Raw genomic sequence first — 26,963 nt, 5'->3', positions numbered from 1 at the left:
GCCACAGCATGCCCAATGCTGGGCTCTGCAGCTGCTGGGGTGGCCGGGTGCTGCCTCTGCTGCTGGTCTATGTCTGTTACCTGCTGCTCGGTGCCACCATCTTCCAGCTGCTAGAGAGGCAGGCGGAGGCTCAGTCCAGGTACCACTTTCAGTTGGAGAAGCTGCGCTTCCTGGAGAACTACACCTGCCTGGACCAGTGGGCCCTGGAGCAGTTTGTGCAGGTGAAGGGGAGTGATGTGGGATGGGGATGGAGAGGCTTGGGAAGGTTGGTGGAATGGGGGTTCCTGTGGCAGATCCAGAGTCCTCACCCAGGGACTGATGCCCTATGTGGAAACAGAGTGTAGTGGGAACAGAGAGCCTGGTGAGATCTATCCTGGATTCTGGCCCCAGGTCTACAAGTGGATTGATGTGTGACCTTGAACAGGTCACTTAACCTCTCTAGACCCAAATAGCCTCATCTATAAGGCAACAAGAATAACCGTATCTATACTGCAGACATTTGACAGCAGATTAAAAGCACTCTCTAAGCTGTCACTTGCTGGATGAATGGGAACTATATGTCAGTGTTATCAGCGCTGTCCAAATTTCCTCCTCCCACACTTTCATACTTCCCCTTCCCCAACTCCAGGGCTGCGGCTCCTTCTGCCCTCTCCTCAGCTCATATCCCTGGGCAGAGGGCTGCAGGTGGGAGACACAGATAAACGCCAGGAGCAGCCACCACCAAGCTGGCCTTTCCTGGCCTGTTTGCACCTGGAGTTGGGTTTGGTGGGCAATGTCCAAGGTGACTGAGCTTACCAGCACTGCACCCAGATGGGGCTCTCTCTTGGTAACAGAGTGGGTCACCCCCTGCCTGGGCCCTTTCTGCTTTCCTCTTTCCCAGAAACAAGGCAAAACCACGTGTTGTGGAGGGAGGTGAATGCATCTGAAACAGGCGCTGGAGCGAGTGACAACAGCCCCTGCAAAGGAACAGAGCAAGTGGCGAATCACCTTGATAACTGGCATTTACTGAGCACTTACAATGTGCCTAAAACAGTGGGAAACACGGTCTTCACGACCAGCTTAATCCAATCATGATCCACTCATCAGCTGACACTGAGTGTGTTACAGGTGTTTTCTCATAATTATCTATTACAATCTCTATCTCCAGTTTGTAGATGGGAACTGAGGTAGAATATGTTGGCCAAGGCTGCACGGCTACTGATAGAGACAGCACTCACTCTCAGGCCTCTGGCTCTGGAGACCTGGGTCTTCGCGGCACAAATTAGTGTAAGTGTTGGGGGCAGGATGTAGCCTGAAGCAGCAGTTCTCAAAGTGTAGCCCTGGGACCAGAATCAGCATCACCTGGGAGCCTGTTAGAACTGGAGATGTCAGGCCCCACTCCGCACCTGCTGACTCAGGAACTCCAGGGATGGGTCCTGCAGGCTGTGTGTCAACAAGCCCTCCAGGTGATGTTGAGGCCCCTTAAGACTGAGAACAGCTGGCCTAGAAGATGATGCGTGGCCTGGGTGGTCACAGAGAACGTTCTGTAGCTGTGAGAGACCAGGAAATGAGGCCTCCAGCTTCAGGTTTTACTCTCTTCTCCCTGATGGATAAGGTTAGTCAAAGTTGGGGGGCCATCGTACCACATCAGGGTTCAGAACAGTTCAGGGGCCTCCCAAAACCCTGGGAGTAAGGCAGAGGCCCTGGAGAAGCTGAAACCTCCTCCTCCCTTAGCTCCGCATTGGAGGTGAGAGCCAAGCTGGAGGGCGTGGGAAGGGTGGGTAGCTGCGACCTAACTCACTCCATAAACCAAGAAGAAGGGAGGCTATTCTCTTAATTGCAGCCCTGAAGGGGTTGCCACTGATTAGTCCTGGGGGCCTCCCCAGGGAAGACAGGACATCCCTTTCCCTGAGAGTCCTCAGCCTCGGAAGAGAACCTTCCTTGCCAGGGGCAGTTGAGCTGGGCGGCAGAAGAACGCTGGGGTGAGATTCTGGAAGAAGACGCATTCCTGTTGAACTCTCACACACACAGGGCAAGTTAAGTAATTAGTATTAAAAGCAGTATTAAAAATTACCTCCGTGAGGAAACACTGCTTGCCCAGGTTCACAGAACTGGGAAGTCAAGAACCCGCGGCCGCCTGCATCCGGCCCCCGGCACTCAGCACCCTCAGCAGGATGAGGGCCGCAGGCTTGCAGCGGGGGACGGCCCAGGACTAGAGTGCTGCCTCCCAAGAGTGAGGGGCTCCAGAGAGCGAGCATGTTCGGGAATGTTGGGCCCTGGCCACTTTGTGAGTGTGGGAAAGAGAGGGAAGCCAAAGTCCACATCTTAAGAGGCCAGTTCCCGTCAAAGTGAGGAGAAGCAGACAGCCTGTGACCGCAGATGCCCTGACTGGCTTGGCCCACCAGGGCCACCCTAGCCCTGAGCTAAGCACACCCACCCAGCCAGCGGGAACCGGTTCCCATAGGAATTGGAAGCCAGAACTGTTGTGTCCCTGGCTTCCTCCTGCCTTTGGGGCTCTTCAACAAGTGGCAAGGCTGTGCTGCTGCTCTGGGACAATCCACAACTAAAGGGGAGAGGAGGAGGCAGCCCTGCCCATTCTCCAAGGGGCCTGGGCCCAGGGACTGGAGGTTGTCAGAGGTGGGGCAGTAGGGGGAGGTGTTGTAGGCTTAAGCCTGCAAAGGTTTGGGTCCTGTAAAAACACATGCAACACACACATACAGACAAACATACACGTGCAACATACAGTTGCCATGCACAACCCATGCATACAACACATCACATATAAACCACCACCAAACACACACACACACACACACTCACACCCGCCACCTTTGTCCTAGCCTCTGTTGGAATTTCTCCCATAGGCAAGGGGCTCACTAGAGAGCAGCAAAGAGCAAGGGTGCCCACTCACCTGGACAAGTAGGAAACAGGGTTCTCTGTCCCACCACTGGCTTCATGGCAGGCAGGCAGCCCATGGCTTCCCTACGATCCCTATACCCTGTATTCCCCAGCAACCCCTTCCAGCCACACCCAACCTGAAATCCTCCCATTGTTCTAACAGCTGATGTGCGTGCCATCCTTTTGGCCACTAGCAGCATCTCCTATGGGACTCCTCCCTGAGCATCATCCACCTCACCCCTCAGGCCCATCTCCCGCCCCAGCCCATGCTTGCAGTCTACACCTTAGTCGGCCCTGGCCAGTGGAACAGACACTGGAGTTGGAGTCCAGTCACCTTGCACAGGTCACTTAGCCACTCTGAGCCTTCATTTCCTCTTTCCATGAAATGGGAACAATATCATCTAAGAGTATCATTAGATTATATGACACAGAAGCATGCTGCCAAGAGCATGGCAACAACTGGTGCCCAGTAACCATCAGCTCCTTCTTCCTCCCCTGCCATGCCACCCCCCACAGGTCATCATGGAAGCCTGGGTGAAAGGTGTGAACCCCAAAGGCAACTCCACCAACCCCAGCAACTGGGACTTTGGCAGCAGTTTCTTCTTCGCAGGCACAGTCGTCACCACCATAGGTAAAGGGCTGGGGTAGAGAAGAGCTTCCCCAAGACTCCTGTCTTAGTTTGGGCTCCCCAAAAGCAGATGCTGAGGCGAGGATGTGGCGTGTCTAGAAGATGATTCAGGAAGCCCGGGGAGGCAGTGGGTAAGTGAAACAGTAGGGAGAAGAAGGCAATGAAATTTGCATTAATGAGCAGATTACTGGCTTGGGTAACTGGGCTCATTTCTGCTTGGGACCCTCTGAAAGGCTAGATGGAGCCCATCCTCAGAACGGTCCAACGAGGGACAAGAATGAAGAGCCATTTAGCTACCAACTCCTGCCCTCAAAGGTTGAGAGCTGGTCCTGAGTATATTATTTCCCCAGCATTTTGAAACTTCCCATAGACCAAGCACGCTCCTTCGGCCAGAAGAATCTCTCAGGTAGAGAGAGATGTGCAGAAACTGGGAGCAGGGGGTGATTTGTATACAGGAACTGTCCACCAAAGCTGCAGGTGGTATCTTGTGTGTTCTGAGGGAACAGGGCACTGACAGCAGCTGCTACACCCCCTTGGCCAGAAAACTCACTCCATCCCACCCCAAGGAAGAAATCGCCAGATCCCGGTCTACCCCATCCATTCAGTTAAGTCCAATTCCACATACTTTCCTAGAACTCAGGCGACATTCCAGGCAGAGTGATGGAGTTGGGGGTGGGAGATACAAACTTGGATCAGACCCAGGCTCAGCCCGCAAGGAACTTCCAGTCCAACAAAGAGGAACACCATAAATACACACAAAAAAAAACAATAATAGAAGACAAAGTCAATAATTACATAGCAATAACATAAAACACTATGGAGAACCACACCCAGTAGGGAGAAGGAGCGTGGTAGTCAGGAGGGCTTCATGGAGGCAGGGTCATTTGAGATGGGCCTTCAAAGATGAGCAGGAGTCCTATAAATAAAAATCATTCCAGCAGAGTTCAAGGGAACAGGGGAGCTTCCCCTTCTCGCCCCCAGAGGTGGTGGCAGACAAACCTCAGCTAGAGTCTGGGGAAGAGGAACAGAGGGCGTTCTGGAGTCTCCATATTTGCACACGTCCCCCTTCCCTTGCAGGATATGGGAACCTGGCACCCAGCACAGAGGCAGGTCAGGTCTTCTGTGTCTTCTATGCCCTGTTGGGCATCCCACTTAACGTGATCTTCCTCAACCACCTGGGCACGGGGTTGCGTGCCCACCTGGCCACCATTGAGAGATGGGAGGACCGGCCCAGGCGCTCCCAGGTATGCCCCCTAACTCCCTTACAGGCCTGCTATGACAGATCTTTTGCAAGTGGAGTCCTCCAGAAGCCGATGCTGAGATGGAGTTTGGCGAGCATGGTGTTAGGGGTAGATGCCTATGAAAGAGGAAGGGTAAAGGCAGGGTTGGGCAGAGTGCGGAGCTGGATTTCTATGCATGCTCTGCAAAGGCTTGGCCTCAAGGAGCTCTACAGCATGTGCGAGCTGTCAGAGTTGTCCCACAGTGGGTGGAACCAGCCAGGCTTTCATACCTGCCTCAGTCAGGCACTGGGTGTGGCCTTCCCAAGAAGGGTATGCCCCTGGCCAGGAGGTTCCCTGCAGCTGAACACCCTGAAGAGGTGGCAGCTGGCCTACTGTCCTCCTTTGAGTGGGGGATCTCTGCAGCACATCTTCAAGGTCATCACAGAACTCCAACATCCTTTTGTGCAGTAGCAAACAAGCTCTGCAGGCTGCCCAGCGTGCCCCCAGTGCCCACCCTCGGCCAGCCGCTTGCAAGGCCAGAGGCACGCAGACAGTTCAATGATACTTTTCTGCTCCAGATCTGAGTCCCCGGGGAGCCTGTTCAAGCGTGATCCCCAAGCCCAGATGGGTCTCCAAATCGCTCCTTGACCCACTAATGCAATCCCTCTGCCCAAATCTTTCCCTGGGTGGGACAAGGTCATCCACACGTAGCTACAACCTCCACTCAAGGGTCTGCAGGGCAGGGAAGGGGCCTAGCTATGGCCCAGTCCCATTCCCAAGTTTACCCCAGACTCCCACCAACCTCATACAATCCTGGAGACTTTCAAGTGGACTCAGGGGCCAACTCCTTCCCTCACAGGTACTGCAAGTCCTGGGCCTGGCTCTGTTCCTGACCCTGGGGACGCTGGTCATTCTCATCTTCCCACCTATGGTCTTCAGCCATGTGGAGGGCTGGAGCTTCAGCGAGGGCTTCTACTTTGCTTTCATCACTCTCAGCACCATTGGCTTCGGGGACTATGTTGTTGGTGAGAACAAAACAGTCACATTATCTCAGGGTGAGGGGGCCCACTGGGATTTGGGGGACAGAGAGATGTCAGCTGAGGACAACTATTGAGGATAAGATAGCCCCTGGCCATTCAAGGGAGCCAAACCAATGATTTCTGGGGCTACTGTGGATTCTAAGCAATATTCTCAGAAGTTTCTGGTCTAGGACCCATCACCACCCCGCAGAGACCTACCTCCACTGCTGTTCCTTGCTATGAGGAAGAGGGAGAGAGCATCCTAGCTGGTGAGGGTCCCTATGGAAACTGGAGGTGGCTGTGCCCTGAGATCCCTGGCATTGATGCCATTCCCTTCCCTGGCAGGCACAGACCCCAGCAAGCATTATATCTCAGTGTACCGGAGCCTGGCAGCCATCTGGATCCTCCTTGGCCTGGCGTGGCTGGCGCTGATCCTCCCACTGGGCCCCCTGCTTCTGCACAGATGCTGCCAGCTCTGGCTGCTCAGTAGGGGCCTTGGCATGAAGGACGGGGTAGCCCCTGACCCCAGTGGGCTCCCCAGACCTCAGAAGATCCCCATCTCTGCATGAGGCCCCCGGTGGGGGGGGCCAGAAACCCCTTTCATCCTCCTCAGTCCCACCCTATCTGCTCTCTGGATTTCCAGCCCTGCCTTCTCCTCTCCCAACCCCCTCACTTCTCAGCCAGGGCTGGTCTCAGGAGCTCTCCCAAGAGAGAAAGGAGACAGGTATGTCCAAGAAAGTAACAGAGAGGAGATATGAGATAGGATTAAAGACATGTGTGGCTGGAGAGGTGCACCCTTGTCCCAGAGCCCCTGCCACAGCCTTCCACCCAAAGGTAGCCTGGAAGAATGGCCAGATTTCCATTGTCCTCCCCATGCCCCCTTCCAAGAGACCTTACACAAACAAAGGATGACTTTACTTTTGCCTCATCTGATACCTGCACAGTGCATTTGCCAAGCCCCTACTATGTGCCAGGTGCTGAGCCAGGGCCTATGCCAGGGTCTGGGGATACAGCAGTGGACGTGCCTGCCCTTGATGTGCCTTTAGTTGCTAGACAAGCAAAGAGGCAGCCCCAACACAGTGCCCAAAACGCTATGACAGGAATAGCCCCGGGGTTGATGAGCGCCCATGGGATGGCTGCAGGGAGCATCAAAGAGAGGGGAGAGCTGGGCAGAGACTTTGGAACAATCTTAGTGAAAAGAGGATCTCTGCCCTCAGGAAGCTCTCAGCCGAGGGGCAGGCGAGCTGCCTCTCAAAGCTCGCCAGCTCCCCAGGGCTGTCTGTGAACAAGGCTTAGGACCTCTTGGGTGTCCCACCCACTTTCCTGGACATGGCCTCCCCTGACCCTCACAGGCCACCCCCTTAACTTCATCACTCCCCTGGGCTCCTGCCTTCTCAAGAGCCTTTCCAAACACCCCCTGGGAAGCCAGAGAGCCAGCAAATCCCAGGATCCTTCCAGAAAGTGAGGTCCATGGACGTCTGGCCTCTCTCAGGAATACATTATCCAGATCTGGCCTTTCCCCTGCCAGATTGCAACATCCCTGACCAGAAGGAGAGATTTAGACCACTCCATCCGGAGGCCTGGAAACTTTGGCCTTTGCCTCTCCCACCGTCCAACAGCAAGCGGGCACCTACGTGGCTGGGTTCCTCTGCATAGGTCTGAGGCAAGGCTGTGGAGCCAAGGAGGCTCCAGGCAGGAGACCGAGGGGAAGCTCTACAGCAGCAAGAGGAGTCCAAGTCACACCCCAGGACTTCCCCATATCCAAGAGAGGACTGGGAAGCTGAGGACTCATGGACTCTTCACACAGCCTGGACACTTCCTCCACTCCGGGTAGAGGGATTTCGGGGACCTTCTCAGAAGCAAGGAGTGGACAAGCCTCTTGGTTAAGGCCCCTCTTACCTCCCAAGTTCATGGACAAGTGGCAATCAGCTGGGGTCCCTCTTTCGGGGTACAAAGGAAAGGACAGAGGTGTGGGAGACCCAAGGTGGTCTTGAGATTGACAGACAGCAAGTCCTTGGAGATAGCTCCCCAGTCCAAGAACTTAGGCAGGGTCCCCAAGACAATAAAGTTGGTCTCTCCTATCTCCTCCCTCTGAGTGAGGTTTCCAGGAGTCCCTCCTATTGTTCATTTCAGGAAATGTGAGGGGGCTCTGGGCCCCTTCCCTCAGCGTCTGCGGTCACCCAGCAGCTTTCTCCTTCTCCCTGGCCTAGGCCTATCGGGTGGGCACCCCGCATACATTTGAGGCGGGGCCAGATGCCCACAGTCTCAGAGCCTCTTTTTGTCCCTGGGATTGGATCCCAGGGCTGGGTGGGGCCAGGCTGTCCCATTCCCCAGCACTCCTCCTCCCTGGAGAAACCGGGCACTGGCAGGCGTTTGCAAGACGAGAGACGAGCTGGGTGCCTGGCCTTTCCCTCCCACCAGGTCCCAGTCCACCGCTCCCGGCGCCGGCTCCCCGCCTCTCTAGCTATGTACCGACCGCGAACCCGGGCGGGTCCCGAGGACAGGGGCTGGGGCTGCGCGGTGCCCAGCACCGTGCTCCTGCTCTTTGCCTACCTGGCTTACCTGGCACTGGGCACCGGCGTGTTCTGGACGCTGGAGGGCCGCGCGGCGCAGGAGTCCAGCCGCAGCTTCCAGCGCGACAAGTGGGAGCTGTTGCAGAACTTCACGTGTCTGGACCGGCCAGCGCTGGACTCGCTGATCCGGGTCAGGGGCGAGCAGGGCCGACCTGGGCGCGGCGGGATGGCGTAGGGGGCCGCGGGGTGCACAGGCCGAGGGCGAGGGGACCTACTCAGGTCCTCGTCAGGCGTTTCCCGCTCAGGGAAACGCCGGGAACGTAGACGTGGGCACTACGGGGGTGGGCGTTCCTGCGCGGGGACCAGAGGGTTGGAGGACCTCGGAGGAAAAGACCCTGGTTCTAGCGAGAGAACTGAGAGAAGCCGGGCTGAGTCCTCCCTGGGAGCGAGAGGGCATGCTGGCCGGGTGAGGAGGCAGATGCCTGGGGACACATCCCAATTTGGGGGCGAGGACGAGGACGGCAGGGGGCGCGCGCGTAACCGGCCCCGCCCGGCCTGACCCGGGAAAGGGCGCGTTTGGGCCTGCTGGGGGGTCGGTTGCACCTGGACCCATGGCGAAGGACTAAAGGTCACACTTGGCCGCTTCCAGCGGGAGAACCCGGGCGCACGTTTGCAAACTCGGGGCTGGGACGGCAGGGGCGCCGGGTCTAAGGATGCGCAGGAGCGCGAGCGTGGCGGTAGGAGCCTGGGGGAAGGCGCGCTTGTCCCGGAGGGTGGGTGGAATGGGCCCCAGGCGTGCTGGCCTGGGCCACCCGCAACGCAGAGAGGGGGCTCGACGTGCGCAGACCCGGGTTCGAGAGGAGGGCGGACGCAGGGCCTCTCTCTGGCTGAACCCGCTTTACTCCGAGTCTTCGGATACAAGGACTGGGCGCGCCGCCGCCGCGCGGCTGCCCGGAAAGGCTGAAGGCGGGGTTCAGGGGAGGACTCCCAGGTAACTCTGAGCAGAGGCTCCTCGAGGGTGGGGCCTAGCGGGGCGGAGGAGGCCAGGGAGGGTTCTAGGGGTGGCGCATCTTCCCACTGAAGCGACGCCAGACTGGCAGCTGCTCGATTTGGCGGAGGCATTGATGTCCCGGGCCCTGGCTTGGTTCCCCACCCCTTTGTCCAAGAGCCCAGAGTCCAGACAGCTGCACGCCAGCCCCGCCTTGCAGTCCTGGTGGCTCATCCATCCAGAGTCTCCAGCCCAAAGCCAATCCCCGGAAGGTGGCGGGGAACCTTGCCAGGGTAGGAACGGACCCAGCACGGAGCGGAAGTGGTGTTCTGAACCCTCGGACTAGGCCGATTCGGTGAAGTCAGGAGCTAGCCAGGTGCAGGCCTATCTCTACTAAGGACCTAAAGTGGTTCCTCCAGCTCCCCACCTGCGGACTTCTGCAAATACAACCCGACTGCTGGGTCCTGGTGCTGAGGCTGCCTGCCATTACCTTGCAAAGGTGGTGAACTTCAACTACAAGCAGCCTGGGCCCAGGGAGATGGCTATGATGGTGATAACAGTAAATGCCTCTGTGCAGCGCTTACCGTGTACCGAGCACTGTTTCCAGTGCTTTACCCGTATTTACTTGTTTCAGGCTCACCTCCCTCACAGGTGGGTACTGTTTTCATCATCCTGTTTCAGAGGTGAAGAAACTGAGTCTCAGAGAGGTTACATACGAATGCATGGCTCCATAGCCAGGAGCTGGAGCTATTAACCAGCATGAGTACTGCTTCAGTGTGGACCTGTGGATGTGGGTGCTTCCCAAGATTCCCAGCCAGGCTGTCATCTCTTTGGGCTTTCCCTTCAACTCCCTCTACCCCCACCTCACCCCCTTCCTCAACCCTCCTGTGGCTTCAGCTGTCTCCAGTAATAAGGATGTGGTATCCAGCCCAGATCTTCTTTCTGAGCACCAGATGTGGACATGCAATTTCTGAAATTCCTCAAGGCCAAGAGCAAGCAGTCCTCCTCCTCCCAGCCCTGCTCCTCTGCCTGTCCTAAATCTCGATTGTCTGCCCCATGTCCACACACCCTCACAGTCCTCTGCAACATCTCCTTTACTGCCTATACTAAATAGGGCCAGATGCCTAGGCTTCTGAATATCTCCTCTCTGTTCTTCCTGGACCACTCCGTGCCAGGAGACAGGCCAGGGCCCGTCTGTCACTCACCTCTGCAGGAGTCTCTCCCCTCTGGTCAACCCCTGCTATACTGCCAGCTGCCACAGAGCACACCAACCTGGTCCTACTTCCCCTTTGCTCAGTGACCTTGGATGATACCTGCCACTTCATACCTGGCATGGCAAAGCCAAGCACAGCTTAGCCTCAATCACTTCTTACCAGTCTCCTTAATCTAGGTCCCAGGCAGTCTCACCTCCCAGCTTCTGCACTGCTGTCCCATCTACCTAAACGTCCTTCCACCAGAAGCAATCCTACCTGACCCTCAAGGAAGGCCCAGATAAAACATCACATCCTCCATGAGGCCTCTGCTCCTACCCAAATGAGAATGAACATCCTTCTTCCCCAGAGACCTACAACATTATATGCCTAGTAATGATGATGATAGCAACTGCTAACACCATGTGCCAGGTACTAAGACTACACATAATACCTTATTTAACACTCACAACAACTCTATGAAGTAGGTACTATTTGTATTACCATTCTACAGGTAGGGAAGCTGAGGCACAGACAGAAGTTGAGCAACTTGCCCTGGATTGTGTAACTGCACTTCCTCCTTAATGCCCAAAGTGACATTGACTGCATCATATTAGAGTTAATTAGGTTTATCTGTGTATCACTGAGGGCTGGGGTCATGTCCCCTAAAAGCACCACACGTCATGCCTGGCCTAGTGTTTGTTTTAGGAATGGGAGTGAGCAGGGGAGAAAATGAGTGGTTGGTTTACTAGGACTCCAACCTGACCTAGCCGCTGGGTAAGGTGGGGAAGGAGCTGTCCCCATGGTAGCTGTTGGTAGCTGTACCTGGTGAGCCCTTGGTGAAAGGGGTAGAGCCTCCTTTCCCTGGTGGGCTGGGATCAAAGAGTAATTGTGAGGGCTGTGTGTAGGGGTGTGTGTGTGTGTGTGTGTGTGTGTGTGTGTTTTGAGGTGCAGGAAATCCGTCACCCCACAGACCCTGGTGGTCATTGCAGCCTCTTCCCCAGGACGTCGTCCAAGCGTACAAAAACGGGGCCAGCCTCCTCAGCAACACCACCGGCATGGGGCGCTGGGAGCTCCTGGGCTCCTTCTTCTTTTCTGTGTCCACCATCACCACCATTGGTAAGGGCCAGATGGGGCCAGGGGGATGGGGGTGGGGAAGGAGGCAGCTCCCTGAGAGGCAGCAGGCTGGTTGCCTTTTGGAGGGGTTACCTAGAGCCTCATGACTCCAAGTGCAGTCCGGCTCTGCAGCGTGGACACCACCTGGGCGCAGTCTCAGGCCTCACTACAGACCTCCTGACTCAGCCTCTGTAGCTCACCCAGGTCCCTGGGGGATTCATGTGCACCGTTGGAGTTTGACAAGCACTGCCCTAGGGGATTTCTGCCCCACATGGCCTTTCAGGACGCAGAAATCTCCCGGTACAGCAAGAAACATGTCTCTGGACCCAACAAGGGTGCCAGTCTCCTCAGCTGAGCCCACCCACCACTGAGCCTCGGGGGTGGTGGTCAGGAGAAGTGGGGGGAAAGTTAGGAAAGAAGAAGGAGTAGAAATCCAAAGAAAGAGCTTTAGACCCCCCTGCTTCTCAGCCCTGGGGGAGGGGGCCATTCCTCCCACCTCCTCGTCTCCAGACCCCGTTCCCACAGGCCTCTCTTCAGCTTGCAAACAGCCTCCTCCACTCCTCATCGCTGTCCTCCCCACACACAGGGACACCTGGAGTAACCCTCCCCTGGGGAAGAGCCGAGGTAGAGCTTGTCTCAGGAGGGTGCTGAGGGGCTGTTGTGCAGAGAAGAAGAGCAGGCTAGATCCCTGCAGCTCTGAAACCTAGGAGATCATGCAAATCAAGCCACCCAGATCCTTCTGCCCCAGCCCCTGCATGACACAGGACTTGCCACCAGGTGGCAGGCTGATATCACCGGTGACTTGGGCTAAGGCCTCCCAGCTCCTGGCCAGCCAGGATCCTCTCTCCAGGACACCAATATCCCAGCCTCCCCACAGGGTGGGGTAAGGCAAGAGCACCCAGAGGATTCTCCATCTAGTTTTAAATTGGCCAGAACTTCTTGAAAGCAGACCTCAGAGCTACATGGGAGCTTGGGCAGTCCTTGAGACAAGCATGCTTGGGAGGCACCCCAGACCCCAGGGGCCCTGAGCCCCTGAAGGACTGGCAGGATGGACCAATTCATCTTTACATCCCCAAGGGTCTATTACAAGGCCCAGCATACAGCAGCCACTCAATAAATACTGCCACGTTAAGGAATTCCATTAAATATGCATTCACCAGGCATGTATTGAGTTCCAGGGTAGCAGGAGATCTTAAAACACAGTCACCATAGGCCAGGCCTCCCAGATTTGGGGGTCCTTTAGTCTGCAAACCCCACACCTCCCACACTCTTCCCCAGGCCTGTGACTTTGACCCACCAAATTCAGGGTTTTGCTACCTCTCTTCCCACCTCTCTTCCCAACTCTACCACCCCTAGCCTAGATTATGTCTCTGTCCTTTCCTCTCCACTCAGTTTCAACCAGCTGTGAGGGTGAGGAGGGCAGAGAGAGGAGGGCCCTGCCCCACCTCCCCAACACAGTACACCTGAGGAAACACCTGTGGTCTTCTTGTACTAGGCACTGTGCTGGGCACTTTGACATTTAAGATTTCAGTTTGTCCATATGGCAACCTCCAACGATAGGTCTTATTTTCTTTATTGTTTGAGATAGAGTCTCGCTGTGTTGCCCAGGCTGGAGTGCAGTGGCATGATCTTAGCTCACTGAAACCTCCGCCTCCCGGGTTCAAGAGATTCTCCTGCCTCAGCCTCCTGAGTAGCTGGGACTACAGGCACCTGCCAACATGCCCGGCTAATTTTTGTATTTTAGTAGAGAAAGATTTTACCATGTTGGACAGGCTAGCCTCAAACTCCTGACCTCAAGTGATCCACCCACCTCGGCCTCCCAAAGTGCTGGGATTACAGGCATAAGCCACTGCATCCAGCCTATTTTCATGTCACAGATGGGGACACAGATGGGCACCATCTCCTCCAGGTCATACGGCTAATGAGCAACAGAGTTGACTAGCCATTGTGGAGTGAACAGGAGGGGAGTGAGGGTTCTGTGACGCTGACCACATGTGTATGCACATACACATGGGAGGAATTTGGAGAGAGAAGGAGAGGGAGATGGGAGATGAGGTACATCTGGAATGCCACAAGGGAAGAAGGGGTATTTTGAGAGGCTCAGCGGAGGGCAGCCTCCTCAGCAACCCCATTACCCTGGGACCAGAACCCTGTAAGGGTAGTACTTTCCAAGCCCTAACACAGCCCTGTGCCCAGAAATCACTCATCTATGAACTCCATTCCTGGCTTGTTCATTGGTTCTCTCATTCATCCATCCATTTGTTCAATAAATAAATTGAAGGCCAGGCACGGTGGCTCTTGCCTGTAATCCCAGTATTTTGGAAGGCAGAGGCAGGTGGATCACATGAGGCCAGGAGTTGGAGACCAGCCAGGCCAACATGGTGAAACCCCATCTCTACTAAAAATACAAAAATTAGCCAGGCATGGTGGCGGGTGCCTGTAATCCCAGCTATTTGGGAGGCTGAGACATGAGAATCGCTTGAGCCTGGGAGGCGGAGGTTGCAGTGAGCTGAGATTGTGCCACTGCACTCCAGCCTGGGCAATAGAGCAAGATTCTGCCTCAATCAATCAATCAATCAATCAATAGCGTACCTAGTGTGGGCCAGACACTGGTGTTGAGGATACAATGGTAGCCAAAATTAGCAAGTCCTGGCCCTTGGGGAGCTGACATTCTAGTGTGAGGGGACACACATTAAACAGATACATGGACAATAATCAGAAAGTGGGGTGTGCTTAGAGAAAAGTAAAGCTAGTTAAAGGGGTCTCATAGTGATGGGGGCACCTATTGTAGATGGGGTGGCCATTCAAGGACTCGCTGATACAGTAACATTGAAGCAGGGACATAAGTAAAATAATGAAGCAAACTGCTGATGTCTGAGGAGAGAATCCTCTACCAGCAAGTGCAAATGCCCTGAGGTGGGAGTGTGACTTGTATGTTTGGGGAGCAGTAAGGAGGTCCAGGTAGGTGGAGAGGGTTGGAAACAGGAACTGCATTCAGAGAGAGTACAGAGGACACCAATCATAGAAAGACTTGTAGGGTCCTCGCAGGATGCCTAGAGATCCCAGCAAGATGCAAGGTGACAGGAGACATGCTGGAGTGAGAGGTGGATTGGGTGGGGCTGTGGCTACCCAGTGTTCAACAGGTAGGATCATTGACATCCGCTGATTTTGCTGACCTGAGAGATGGCTGAGAATAATGGGGTGGAAAAAAAACCATTTAATGTCAGCTGAGAATGCTGTAGGCCTCTATGGGGCTCCTTTCAGAGCTGGAATCTTAGTGTCCCCATCCCACTGGTGAAAACTGAATGGGGAAAAAAAAAACAGGAAGAGAGGAACTTGGCAGGACCTACAGCTGGAGGAGGAGAGGTTGGTGAGGAGGCAGGTGGAGAGGTGGGTGGAAAGTAGGAGGTTTACCTCGCCCTAGATGCCTGCAGAAAGAACTCTCTCCTTTAGAAGAGGAAACCCATAAAGGCCAGAGGGAGAGGTAGATGGAGACTCAAGAGGCTTCTGAAGTCCTCAGACCGGAAGCCAGTTCACTGGAGTTCCATCATTCATTTATTTAACAGACATTTAGCACCTTGTATATACCAGATGCTTGCAGGCTCGCATTCCCTTCTACAGTGTACCTCAATTCCTCATTTCATCGTTACCCCCCACTATAGGTGGATGTCAGCATCCCCATTTTACAGGAGGAAGTAGCGTTCAGAAAGGTCAAGCCAAAAGAAAAGAAAGAAAGAAAGAAAGAAAGAAAAGAAAGAAAAGAGGGAGGGAGGAAAGGAAGGAGGGAGGGAGGGAAGGAAGGAAGGAAGGAAGGAAGGAATGGAGGGAGGGAGGGAGGAAGGAAGGAGAAGAGATCAGAAGAGAAGGGAAGAGAAAAAGAAAAAAAGAAAAGAAAAAAGAAGGCTGGGTGCAGTGGCTCACACCTGTAATCCCAGCACTTTGGGAGGCCGAGGCGGGCGGATCACGAAGTCAGGAGATTGAGACCATCCTGGCCAACATGGTGAAACCCCATCTTTACTAAAAATCCAAAATTAGCTGGGCGTGGTGGCACGTGCCTGTAATCCCAGCTACTCGGGAGGCTGAGGCAGGAGAATCGCTTGAACTAGGGAGTCAGAGGTTGCAATGAGCCGAGATCGCACCACTGCACTCCAGCCTGGTGACAGAGCAAGACTCCATCTCAAAAAAAAGAAAAAAGAAAGAAAGAAAGATCGAGCCACTTGCCCAAGGTCCCACAGCCTGCAAGAAGCTGAGCTGGGATCCAAACCTAGGAGGTGCACCAGACTCCAAAGCACATGCTCTGGACTTTTACATACTTTGGCCTCTCTTAAGACCCCTCAGTAAGATGGGGGTGGATGTAAACACTGGTTTCAATATAGTACAGACAAGTGTAGGATGTGTGGGCACAGTGACCCCATCTGGGCAAGCAAGAATGTTAGGTAGTGATAGGAGGCAGAATGAGAGGCATTTGTTCATTTACTGATACCTTCATTTTTGTAATTTCCTCATTCATTCATTCACCCATTCTTTATGCAGTCAACACACATATAGTGAAGAGCACCTATTAAGGGTCAGATCCTTTGCCACTTGCTGAGAATATCATGATTAAGAACCAGTCCCAGGCCGGGTGTGGAGGCGTACGCCTGTAATCCCAGCACTTTGGGAGACCAAGGCGGGCAGATCACCTGAGGTCAGAGCTCGAGACCTGCCTGGCCAACATGGCAAAACCCTGTCTATACTAAAAATACAAAAATTAGCCGGGCGTGGTGGCCCATGCCTGTAATCCCAGCTACTCAGGAGGCTGAGGCAGGAGAACAGCTTGAACCCAGGAGGCAGAGGTTGCAGTGAGTCAAGATTGTGCCAATGCACTCCAGCCTGGTCAACAGAGCGAGACTACGTCTTAAAAAAAAAAAAAAAAAAAAAAAGACCCAGTCCCTGCTCTTGAGGGGCTCAGAGCATACACTTGATATATTTGGAAGAGGCAGACATGAAAACAAATCTTTCTTACACAGTGCAAGGGACAGTGCTGGAGGGGGCCCTGGATGAGGAGCAGCTGCACTGGAGAGTCAAGGACTAGAAGGGTCGTTTATATTTATGTGGGCAAGGAGGGGAGACACTCTTCATAGAGGAAGCATTGTGGTCAAAGGTGCAGAGGCACGAGTGGACCTGGAGAGTTCTGCAGGCCAGCAATGTGGCTGGAGCTGGGGCAGTGGGGGCACCAGACGAGTCTCAGAGAAAGGCTGGACGAGAGCTTGGACTTTCCCCAGCAGACAGGAGACTCGATGATCTAATCAGGTTTGCATTTTGGTAAGACAAGACTGTGGTGGTGATCAAGAAGGGTGGAGGCAGAGCTGGAGGAGAAAAGAATGTCCAGATGGATAGAATCTTTTGTGAACATCTTTTCCTTCCCTAGCTTTCCCCCTCCCTATCTTGATGATCAGAGACCCTCCCCCCCAACTTCTACCTCCTCCCCTAGGCAGCTGATGACTTACCATCTGTCCCTGCCTCCCACTGAGGTTTATGAGGGAGCCCCGTTGTGCTAGTTTGGGTCCTCCAGGAATCAGATATCAAGACAGAATTAGATGCACAAAAGATATATTGAGGGGAGCCTTTGAAGGATAAAAGAGAAGAAACAGGAATTAATGGCAAAAGTCTCAGACTGCAAGCAGCCCTGATACCTGTGAAAGGAGAGAGGGAAGAAAGGAGACTGGAGTGGGAAGAGCTGCTCACTGCAGTGCGGCTGTGAGAAAGTCTGGGCCAGGCCATGGGGATCCCAGAGCAAAGGTTGCGAGAGGAGTGCTGCACTGGGCAGGGATGACCAGCTTCAGTGCCCCACTGTGCCCAAGCAGGGCTGGGAGCCGCGTGGAGACAGCGCGGCCTCAGCCTGAATGGCGCAGTAGATCCTGAGAGTGCAACAGCAGGAGGCTCTGCCCCCTCCAGCATCCCTCTGCCCACCCAGAGAGGAAGGACATGAAGAGAGGAAGAGGAGACTCACATTTGGTGGGTTTGAGCTCATGCATGCAGCTTAGCCTCCTAGAGCTTCTCTGGCCTGGAAAATATGGCACGTAATTCTGATTTGGAAGGATGGTTCGAGGGTGCACTGAGGGAATGAATGTACAGGGTGCCCTGCACAGTGCTCAGCACAAAAAAGGAGGGCCTTGGCAAGTATCAGCTGCCCACATCTGCAGTGGTTAGAATGAGGGTCCTGGGGGTTGGGCCCAGGAGTGGGGCTGTGGTGGTGAGTGGACAGGGCTGGGCTGGAAAGGTCCCCTGAGTGCCCCCTCTCACCTCAGGTTATGGCAACCTGAGCCCCAACACGATGGCCGCCCGCCTCTTCTGCATCTTCTTTGCCCTTGTGGGGATCCCGTTGAACCTCGTGGTGCTCAACCGACTGGGGCATCTCATGCAGCAGGGAGTAAACCACTGCTCCAGCAGGCTGGGGGGCACCTGGCAGGTGAGGGGGCTGCTGGACGGGGTGGGGATGGGTCACTTCTAGAATGAGGGGCTGCGGTGGGAATTGGGGTTACTAATGAGAAGAGATGGGAGCAGGGGTTACTGGTGGGGTTGTGATGGGACTGGGGGTCACTGGTCAGAATAGAGTCCTCAGTGAAAAAGGACATTAGTGGTGGAAGCGGGGTGGGACTGGGCAGACAGGAAGGACATGAGGCACAGGCTCCAGGCAGGGAACCTGGAGACTACGGACCAGGTGAAGAGCCCCCTTCTTACTGGGGAGAGCTCTGGCCTGCCTCCAGCTCCCTCGGCTCCCATGCGTGGGGTAAAGGCCACAGGAGGCCTGGGGACACTGTTGTACCCACAGGACCCGGGCAAGGCGCGGTGGCTGGCCGGCTCTGGCGCCCTTCTCTCTGGCCTCCTGCTCTTCCTGCTGCTGCCACCCCTGCTGTTCTCCCACATGGAGGGCTGGAGCTACATGGAGAGCTTCTACTTCGCCTTCATTACCCTCAGCACCGTGGGCTTTGGCGACTACGTTATTGGTGAGAGTTCCCGGCGGTGGGCTGGCAGGGACATACCGCTGCCTACTCCTCTCACTCATCTGCTCCCGCAGCTGGCGCACCTGCTGTGTGCACGCCATGTGGGGGCTTTTAGGCCCAAAATCCGGAGACACTGTCCTACCCGCCTTTGTTGTGTGACGGGGCTGAGGTCGCTCCGGCCCTTCGTGACCAACGCAGAGAGGTCTGACAGGTCCGCGGGCCCCCCTGTTGTGCTTAGAAGGCCCCACATGACGGGAGTCCCGGCCTCCCTCCCTGGTCCATGCTTGCCCCAGGCTCTCCCTTCCCCACTTCACTCTCTCCCCAGGGAACGCCAGTCCGTCCCACTGCTCCTGGACTGGAGGCCACAGTACCCGCGGATCAGGCAGTAGGGTCTGGGAGACTCCTGAAACCCCAGCCTCCCCAGAGCCCTGTGGGAAAACAGTTGGCAGGCAGATTCTGAGTGCCAGCAAGAAAGGGTCTCATGATCAGTGGACCCAGGGTGGGTTTAATCAGTGGTACTACACGGGCCCCAGAAGCCAGCAGCCTTGTGTAATCAGGCTGAGGCCGATGCCCAGCAGGTGGCAGTGGAGGGACGTGCTGCGCCGTGGGGGAGTGGCCGCGCCCCAGCTCAGCCTCATCACCGCCCCTTCCTGTCCCTGAAGGTGCCCCTGGCACCACCACCGCGCTAGCCTTGAGGGGCTTCGTGCCCTCCCTCTGATCCCGGACCCTAACGCGGGGAGGAGGCCTTGCCCTTCTTCACTCCTTCAGCGACAGAACCCCGCCTGGAAGAATGAAGTTTTACCAAAGTAACAGTCAACTAACTCCTCAGGCAACCTACAGCAACAATTGTCACCCCCATTTTACCGAGGAGGAAGCTGAAGCTCAGAGAGGCTGAGCCATCTGCCTGAGATTGCACAGCTAGTAAGATATGAATCTTTATCTATTTGACTCCAAAATTCATACTCTTTCCAGACCACCTAAAATGTCTCCTCTCTGGGCCTCAGTGTTCCTGCCTATAAAATGAGGCAATCCCTAGAGCTCCTCAGTGCTGTCTAGCCTGTTTGCAAGGTTCCCAGGAAGAGGGGTCAGGTGTTGGGGCCTCACACTGCCCCCTTCTTGATCTCCGTTATCCTCCCTTATCCTAGGAGGTCTGTTGCTCTGGAAGGAAATTCTTGGGAAGATTTCTTCCAACTGGGTCATGCTCCCACCTTTACCCTCAGAGTAGAGAGATGTGTCTCAGGGCAGCTGAGCCCAGTAGCTCCAAGGGCCATACCTGCACCCTCGCAGCTCAGAGTATGATTCTTAGATCTGTCATTTCTTCTCTATCTCCACTCTGCCATTTCCCTAGTCCAGGCAGGGTTGTTGCATATAGCTGCACAGGTTGGGCACTGCACAATCCTATAGTTTTGCTACTTACACAGAGCATAATAAGGATGGCACCCATGGGCTTGTGCAGCCCCTCTCCTTGTCCCCTGTTGGCTCTTATGACCTTAAAAATTACAAAGGCTATGAAGTCACCTGCCCAACTCCTCTGAAGACCTTCATTGTTTTCCCATAGTTTTAGGATAAAGTCCAAAATCTGTAACCCCCCTCCTACCAACACAATCTGACTGAGGAGACCCAGTCCAGACTTTAAGCCCAGAGGGACTGCCCGGGCCTGGAACAAGGATGGGCAAGAGCACTCCTGTCCAGCAGCCACTGCAGTGGGCAGAGTTGCCCCTTCACCACATCTCTGGAGACTTGCTACCTCCTGGGCCCCTTGGCAGTCATGGCAGTGCCTCGTAGCAGGTCACCACAATGAGAGTCCCAACTGCTTTACCTTCAAGGGATCCGCCTTATATAGATGGAGACACTGAGGCCTGGAGGAGGGAAGGGAGTTGCATAAGGTCGTAGAGCAAGTGAGTCAGGGCAAGTGTAGGATAAATTCCCAAGCCTGGGCCCTTCACACCACCCATGTTTCAGAGTCTTCCATGCCTATTCCTCAAACCTCTCAGCTCTCCTTGTCCTCCAGTAACAGGGACAACCCCTTTCTTGGATGGGGATACTAAGGTCCACCACTTGGCTACTGGGTGTTCACGTCCCTGCATCAGCAGCCACAAGAAGCACTGTCTTCATAGCCACTCCTCTGCCTGAAGGCAGTGGCCAGAGCCACCCCCAGGTCCCAGCCGGCTGCTCCTCCCCGGCCCCATAGCCCTCAAGCCTCCCAATTGCATTTGCAGCTCAGTTGAGCGCCTTGCCAGCTGCCAGGTCTCCTGCCACTTATGATTTCAGCTTAAAAAAATAAAATAAAACGGGGAGAAGAGCACCTCCTCCACTCTGTCTCCAGGAGCAAGCCAGGCTGGCGGGTGGCAGGGCCAGAAAGCTGGCTCACCACCTGATCTCATTTGGGACCATCAGCGGAATCATGGCCCCATAACCCAATCAGCCTAATCCAATCCCAGCTCCTGCCAGGCAGCAGAGGTCAGCTCCCAGGTGGCAGCCTCATCCCCATGTGGGGGTCCTAGAGAGGGGCCCAGCCTTGGGGGACCTAGAGAGAGAGGCTGTCTTGGGGCCAGCAGGACAGGATGAGGAGTAAAGAGAGGCATGGTACAGGGAGCAACGACAGAAAAGGATGACGAAGAAATAGGAGGGGAGATCTCTACCCTTTGAATGATTCCAATCTGATGAGGGAGGCAACACAGACCTCCAGGGAGGGAACTAAATGATAGAGCAAATCCTTGGCAAGATTTATCTAAGACTCACAGCAGCTCCCATCCGTCCCCTCTCTCGGCCATACTTACCCAGCACCAACTTCGTTGGGGGCGTCTGGTGGTGAGTGAAACCAGCAACCATCTACAGGTCTTGGGCACCTGTTATGTGCCAGGCACCATTCTGAGCACTTGAGCTGCATCAGCCCGTGTGATCCTCCCAACAGTCATAGGAGGAGGACTCTTACTGTCTCCATTTTACAGATGAGGAAGTAACTTTCCCAGCAGACACACATAGGCCATGAGAGCAGCACGTGTAACAGAGGAACCCAATGTGGTCTGTAGGGAGGAATGTCTGAACTGAGGTCTGCAGGATGAGGAAAGGTAACCAGGCCAAGGAAAATGGAAAATGAAGAGCATTTGGAACTGAGAGGCCATAAGTACAAAGGCCCAGAGGCAGGAAGAATGATAGAGAGGGCAACGGGAAAAAGACCAGAATGACCAGGCAGTCAGAGGGCAGAGGTGTGCTGCAGAAGCGGGCAGAGGGCCTTGAGGATTTCGACTTCATCCTAAAAGCCAAGGAAGCACAGTCGTATTCCCCATCTCACAGGTGAAGGAGGTTCAGACAGGTGACTGAAGAACCGAGTCAGGAAATATATTCCAGTGGTTCCCAACATATTCCAGTGTTCTTCCCAAATCCCGTGGCTCCAGCAAGCTACCTCCTTTCAGATACAAGAAAACCAAACAGAGACTGGCAAATACTAGAGCGGACATCGAAATCCTCTGGAGGTTTGTTAAAATAACAGATTGCTGGCCGGGCACGGTGGCTCATGCCTGTAATCCTAGCACTTTGGGAGGCTGAGGCAGGCGGATTGCCTGAGCTCAGGAGTTTGAGACCAGCCTGGGCAACAATGGTGAAACCCCACTTCTACTAAAATACAAAAAATTCACCAATCATGGTGGCAGGTGCCTGTAATCCCAGCTACTTGGGAGGCTGAGGCAGGAGAATCGCTTGAACCTGGGAGGCGGAGGTTGCAGTGAGCCGAGATCGCGCCATTGCACTCCAGCCTGGGCAACAAGAGTGAGACTCTGTCTGCAAAACAAAACAAAACAAAACAAAAAAATACAGATTGCTGGGCCTATGCCCAGGGTTTCTGATCCAGTAGGTCTGGGGTAGGGGCCCCATCATCTGCATTTCCAACAAGCTCTCAGGGATGCTGATGCTGCCGGCCCCAGGGGCCACACTTTGAGAACTGCTGGGATGGAGCATAAACAGATTCCCTCAGAAAGACAAAGAGGAAATGTAGCTCCTAAACCCAAGTGCCAATCCAGGGAGGCTTTCTGGAATCCTTTGCAGGTGACCATGAGGCTAGGAATCTCCATGTTCTGTCCCACTGACCCCTCAACTTGCTTATATGAATCAAACCATGTATCTCTGTTTGTGTTTGAGGAATGTGGTCCTGACTTTCCCAGGCCTCCATCCTCTGACCTCGCCTCTTCCCCAGGGATGAACCCCTCCCGGAGGTATCCACTGTGGTACAAGAACGTGGTGTCCCTGTGGATCCTCTTTGGGATGGCATGGCTGGCCTTAATCATCAAACTCATCCTCTCCCAGCTGGAGACTCCAGGAAGGGTATGTTCCTGCTACCACCACAGCTCCAAGGAAGACTTCAAGTCCCAAAGCTGGAGACTGGGCCCCGACCGGGAGCCAGAGGCCCACTCCCCACAGCAAGAATGCTATCCAGAGGGACCTATGGGAATCATACGGCATCTGGAACCTTCTGCTCAGGCTGCAGGCTGTTGCAAGGACAGCTAGTTATACTCCATTCTTTGTTTGGTCATCCTCCTCAGTAGCAAGACCCCTGATTTTAGGCTTGGCACATGTCCACCCAAACTAAAGACTACATTTTCCATCCACCCTGGAGGCTATGTGCAGCTATATGATTAATTCTGCCTATAGGATATACAGAGACATGTCCTGGGTGACGTGGGATGTGACTTTCAGGTCAGGGGAGGCATGCCCTTCTTCCCCACTTCCTTCCTTTAGCTGGCTGCAATGCCGATATGGTGGCTGGAGCTCCGGCAGCCATACAGCACCATGAAGTAGAGGCAATGTTTGAGATTGATGGCACAATAAGGTAGGAAGAGTCTGTATCACTGATGATCACAGAGCCATCCTAACAAACCTAGACGGAATATCACTCGACCTCCTTTATGTGAGAGAGAAATAAACATCTTATATAAAACACCATTATTTGGGTTTTTCTGTCATTCATAACCAAACCTAATTCTGAGTATACCCAGAGACAAAGGCAGCATCTGAGACTGGAACCTACACAGAGAGAAACTACCTTCTCCCCGGGTGAGTTTGTCCAGGGCTGGTGGCAAGAATGGATTGAAGGCTGGACTGCCAGCCCCGTACACCTTCAGAGAGCCACCAGGTAAACTTGGTAAAGATTTGCTGATAACTCTCAGGGCCGATACAGCCAGCAGGCGGCTGGTCTCAGTCCAGCTGCTGAATCCTTACTCTGTGGCTCATTCATACCACAGAAAAGCCAGGGGCAAGCCAATGGACTCCTCCTGACTCACCCTGCCCCACTGCATTTGAAGGCTCCCACAACGGTTTGCAAAGCCGGGTAGAGTTTGCAAAGGCTACTTCTGTTTGCGGAGTGTTACCGAGCGTTGCTACTAAGACAGCACATAACACAGTGGTTCCCACCATACATACGTATAAGCACAGCCAGAGCTCCTGGCAGTACCAGCTAACACCTGAGGTCACCTGGGGCAGCTGGGCTCTTGGCCTCAGTGGGCACCTGTGATTCCATTCCCTCCACCCATCTTGCAGGTGGCATCCCAGGGACCCAGGGAGTTCCATGTGGCCCCTCCCTGTGACCATCTTGGAACTGGGTCAGAGTCAACCCTTTGGCCAAGGAAGGAGTAAAGGCCGTTACACCATCTCACTTGCGCCATCCATCCTGGCCTCGCGTGGACGAAGGCCAGACCCAGGGGCAGCACCAGAGAGTAAACAACAGGGCCTATGCCCACTTCCTAAGGCCCACAGGCTGGACAGAGGAAAACGGAGGGGAGGAAGAGATTGCCGAAGTGTGGAAGTGGCATGCTTTGTACTTAACACACTCCAGAAGGAGGACCTAGCAATTCAAAACTGTTCCTCCTGGGAGCAAGGAGCAGGCCAGTGTGTTGGCTTAGTCACTGTGGTCCCAACTCGATCTCACCTCAGACCTCTTTGTCCTCATGCCTGGCCCCACTGGATTCTCCCACAAAGCCTTCATTCCCGTGCGCACACCCACCCTCATGCTCAGAAATGCTTGCCCCAGAAGGAACCAACCTGGGCTGCTGGGGTGCCCAGAGGAAGGCTCATTCTTGACCAGTTCTTTGTCTGCTTCTCAGCCAATGAAAAGAATAGCTGGAACTCTGAAGTCTACACCCAGGAGGTGGGAGGGGGAGTGGGGAGGGGACAAAGGTGAATCGGGTAGGGACAGGTGTTAAGAAGTCGTGTTGGGAGCCACCTGGAGAGGTCTGGATGTGGGAAATGTACAGAAACAGAGTATCAGACCTCAGTTCAGAAACCACAGAACAGAATGGACAGTGAGGCCATAAGCACGAGGGAGGGAAGGTAGGAGTGATGACAACATGAGGGAGACAGCCCAAGAAAGCTGTTGCACAGTCTGCAGTAAGGAACTGCTTGCTTCTCGCCACCTCAGCCAGGTCACCCAAAGCCTGGAGGAGGAGAGAAAGCGCTGCTCTCAGAGCGTGGCCCTTAAGGGTGCTGAGTTTGGAACCAGCCTGCCTATGTTGAAATCCTGGTTCCACCACTTGCCAGCTCTGTGACCCTGGGCAAATCTTGCATCTGCAATTTGTTTCCTCTGCAAAATGGAGATAAGAGCAGCTTCGATCTGCAGGAACGAGATGAGTGACTGTGCACCCAAAGGACTGAGAAGTGTGTATGTCAGCCTTGAGGAGGCGCCACGTGCGTGTCAGCTGTCATCATCATTCCTAGCCAGGCTGAGTGGACAAGAACAGGAGGAAAGCAGATGCTCTGGGGCCCGGTGGCTATGAGGCAGGCAGCGCCTTGGCTGACCCCCTCTCAGGGCTGGCCAGGCAGGCGGGCTGAGCAAGTGGTGACGCAGGATGGGGCCCTGCCCTTGGGGGGCTCCCAGGCTGATAGTATTGCTCTGCTGGCCAGGATAAGGCAAGTGGACACGTGTGACTCACAGGGAGCCTCAAGGCGGAAACTGGGAAGTGAGTGTCCAGGGTGCAAATGTAGGGCCCAGGGACTGACCACTGCAGGTCCCACCATGCCAGGAGCAGGCAGACCTCTGGCCCCAGGGGCTACCTCTCTCCGCCCTCTCTGACCAGTGAGGCAAGATCAGACTCAACATCACTGGGTAGTCCACTTTAAAACAGCGGCATCTTTTATCCTCATCATCATTATTTATTATTGTTGTTATTATTTATTGTTAGCATTTATTAAATGCTTATTATATGCCAGGCACTGTTCTAAACTCTTTACTTGTAGTAAGTGATTTACTCCTCCTATCAACTCTATAAGAAAAGAACTATTATTTGTAATGCTGTTTGATCATGGGGAAACAGGTCCTCAGTGGATGTTAAGGCCAAAGGTAGCCATCCGTTCCTGTGGGTTATCACAGGAGTTGCCGCTGGCCCTCTGCAAGGGATAAATTCCCCTTGCCTGGGTGGCAGGGACTTTCTTCCTTTAAGCCCTGTGTGATCTCGACCAGCCACTCCCCTTTCTGAGCCTCAGTTTCCTCACCTGTAAAAGGGGGCTGGCATCAGGGAGTCTGCATCTTACTACTTCTACTCCCTCAGCCTTGGACTGGATTGTTTTAATAAACGTTTCAGAAGAGCAGTTCCCAACCCCACCCATCTCAATCCTCCTGGGCCTGTGTTAAGCATTTGGATACAAGGAAGGAAGTCTCTCTTTCTCTTGTCTCTCTCTCTCTCAGATAACGTACGCACACACTCACAGGATCTGGAGGCAAAGAAAAGAGAAAATCTGCACAAAATTCCCCAGGCCCTGAGCCCCTCCCTCATGGCCTCGCCAATGCTGAAGGCCTGGCTGGGGGAAGGGCCAGACCAGACAAAAGGACTTGACTCCTTGGAAGCCAGAGGACCTTCACATCGGGGACGACAGCTATGCTGAGACTCCCATCTCCAGTTCCATCGGCCCTTACCTCACCCAGCCGCACCCCTGGGCTCCAGGCCTGGAGTGTGCTGCCCTGAAGTAGGCCCCACTGGCCCCCCTTCCTCCACCCTCCCTAAACCACACACAGTGCTGGTCTCCACCCTCACTGGGTATCCCCAGGGAGGGGGAGACCAGGTCCCCAGGCCTCCCATTCCACTGTCTGTCCCCCAGCCACCCACACACAGTGCTGCTCCCAGCCTCCAGCCTCACCGATGCTCTCTCCCAATCCCCAGGAGGCACGGCTGGATCCTGCATCTCCCGACCCTCCTTTGCCCCTTACCAGCCAAAACTCACCCCCAACTAAAATCATCCTTTGGGGCCAAGGAGAGAGCCCCACCCTTCCCCAAGGTCTTCTCAGCCCATCCCTGGGGACTTTCCCCAAGCTTTTCAGTCCCTGCCCCACTCCAATCACAAAACCTCTCTCAACCTGTCCGGGACCCCGCATCAGCCCACAGCCTGGCAGCACGAAAAGCAACCAGAGTTGGGTACCTCCCACCCTGTGACCCACTCCCTAC

The 26,963-nt window shown here is 54.6% G+C and overlaps 2 protein-coding genes across 4 annotated transcripts; both read left to right on the top strand.

Annotated features, from left to right (window-relative positions):
- On the top strand, positions 1-7,831 carry KCNK16 (potassium channel, two pore domain subfamily K, member 16). 2 transcript variants are annotated; one of them, XM_011986640.1, is made up of 6 exons: positions 1-221; positions 3,394-3,508; positions 4,583-4,749; positions 5,585-5,750; positions 6,090-6,230; positions 7,401-7,831. In XM_011986640.1, exons 1-6 carry the CDS (start codon positions 9-11, stop codon positions 7,526-7,528), a joined length of 930 nt encoding a protein of 309 aa, XP_011842030.1. In that variant the 5' UTR covers positions 1-8; the 3' UTR covers positions 7,529-7,831. The 2 variants fall into 2 exon arrangements, with proteins under 2 accessions (XP_011842030.1, XP_011842031.1); XM_011986641.1 differs by lacking the exon at positions 6,090-6,230.
- Positions 7,832-7,984: 153 nt separating this feature from the next.
- On the top strand, positions 7,985-23,475 carry KCNK17 (potassium channel, two pore domain subfamily K, member 17). Of its 2 annotated transcripts, XR_001006737.1 has the most exons (6): positions 7,985-8,447; positions 11,440-11,554; positions 17,842-18,002; positions 18,366-18,540; positions 21,936-22,087; positions 22,730-23,475. XR_001006737.1 is itself a non-coding variant. In XM_011986639.1 (5 exons), the coding sequence occupies exons 1-5, from the start codon at positions 7,998-8,000 to the stop codon at positions 23,038-23,040; spliced, it is 1,212 nt and encodes a 403-aa protein (XP_011842029.1). In that variant the 5' UTR covers positions 7,985-7,997; the 3' UTR covers positions 23,041-23,475. The 2 variants fall into 2 exon arrangements, 1 of the variants encoding a protein (XP_011842029.1); XM_011986639.1 differs by lacking the exon at positions 21,936-22,087.
- Positions 23,476-26,963: the final 3,488 nt, after the last annotated feature.

Source organism: Mandrillus leucophaeus, unplaced genomic scaffold (genome assembly GCF_000951045.1).
Source record: "Mandrillus leucophaeus isolate KB7577 unplaced genomic scaffold, Mleu.le_1.0 Scaffold3, whole genome shotgun sequence".
In the NCBI taxonomy this organism is placed as follows: domain Eukaryota; kingdom Metazoa; phylum Chordata; class Mammalia; order Primates; family Cercopithecidae; genus Mandrillus; species Mandrillus leucophaeus.
The sequence above is the reverse complement of the archived record's forward strand: the minus strand, read 5'-3'. Positions and strand labels throughout refer to the sequence as shown.

Bases quoted from the DNA above. Each gene is read 5' to 3' on its own strand.
- KCNK17 (XM_011986639.1), top strand. From the start codon at position 7,998: ATGCCCACAGTCTCAGAGCCTCTTTTTGTCCCTGGGATTGGATCCCAG. The intron at 11,555-17,841 runs GTAAGGGCCAGA...CTCTCACCTCAG, and splicing joins GTCCACCATCACCACCATTG to GTTATGGCAACCTGAGCCCC. The intron at 18,003-18,365 runs GTGAGGGGGCTG...TTGTACCCACAG, and splicing joins GGCTGGGGGGCACCTGGCAG to GACCCGGGCAAGGCGCGGTG.
- KCNK16 (XM_011986640.1), top strand. From the start codon at position 9: ATGCCCAATGCTGGGCTCTGCAGCTGCTGGGGTGGCCGGGTGCTGCCT. The intron at 5,751-6,089 runs GTGAGAACAAAA...CTTCCCTGGCAG, and splicing joins CTTCGGGGACTATGTTGTTG to GCACAGACCCCAGCAAGCAT. The intron at 6,231-7,400 runs GTAGGGGCCTTG...TCCTCTGCATAG, and splicing joins CTGCCAGCTCTGGCTGCTCA to GTCTGAGGCAAGGCTGTGGA.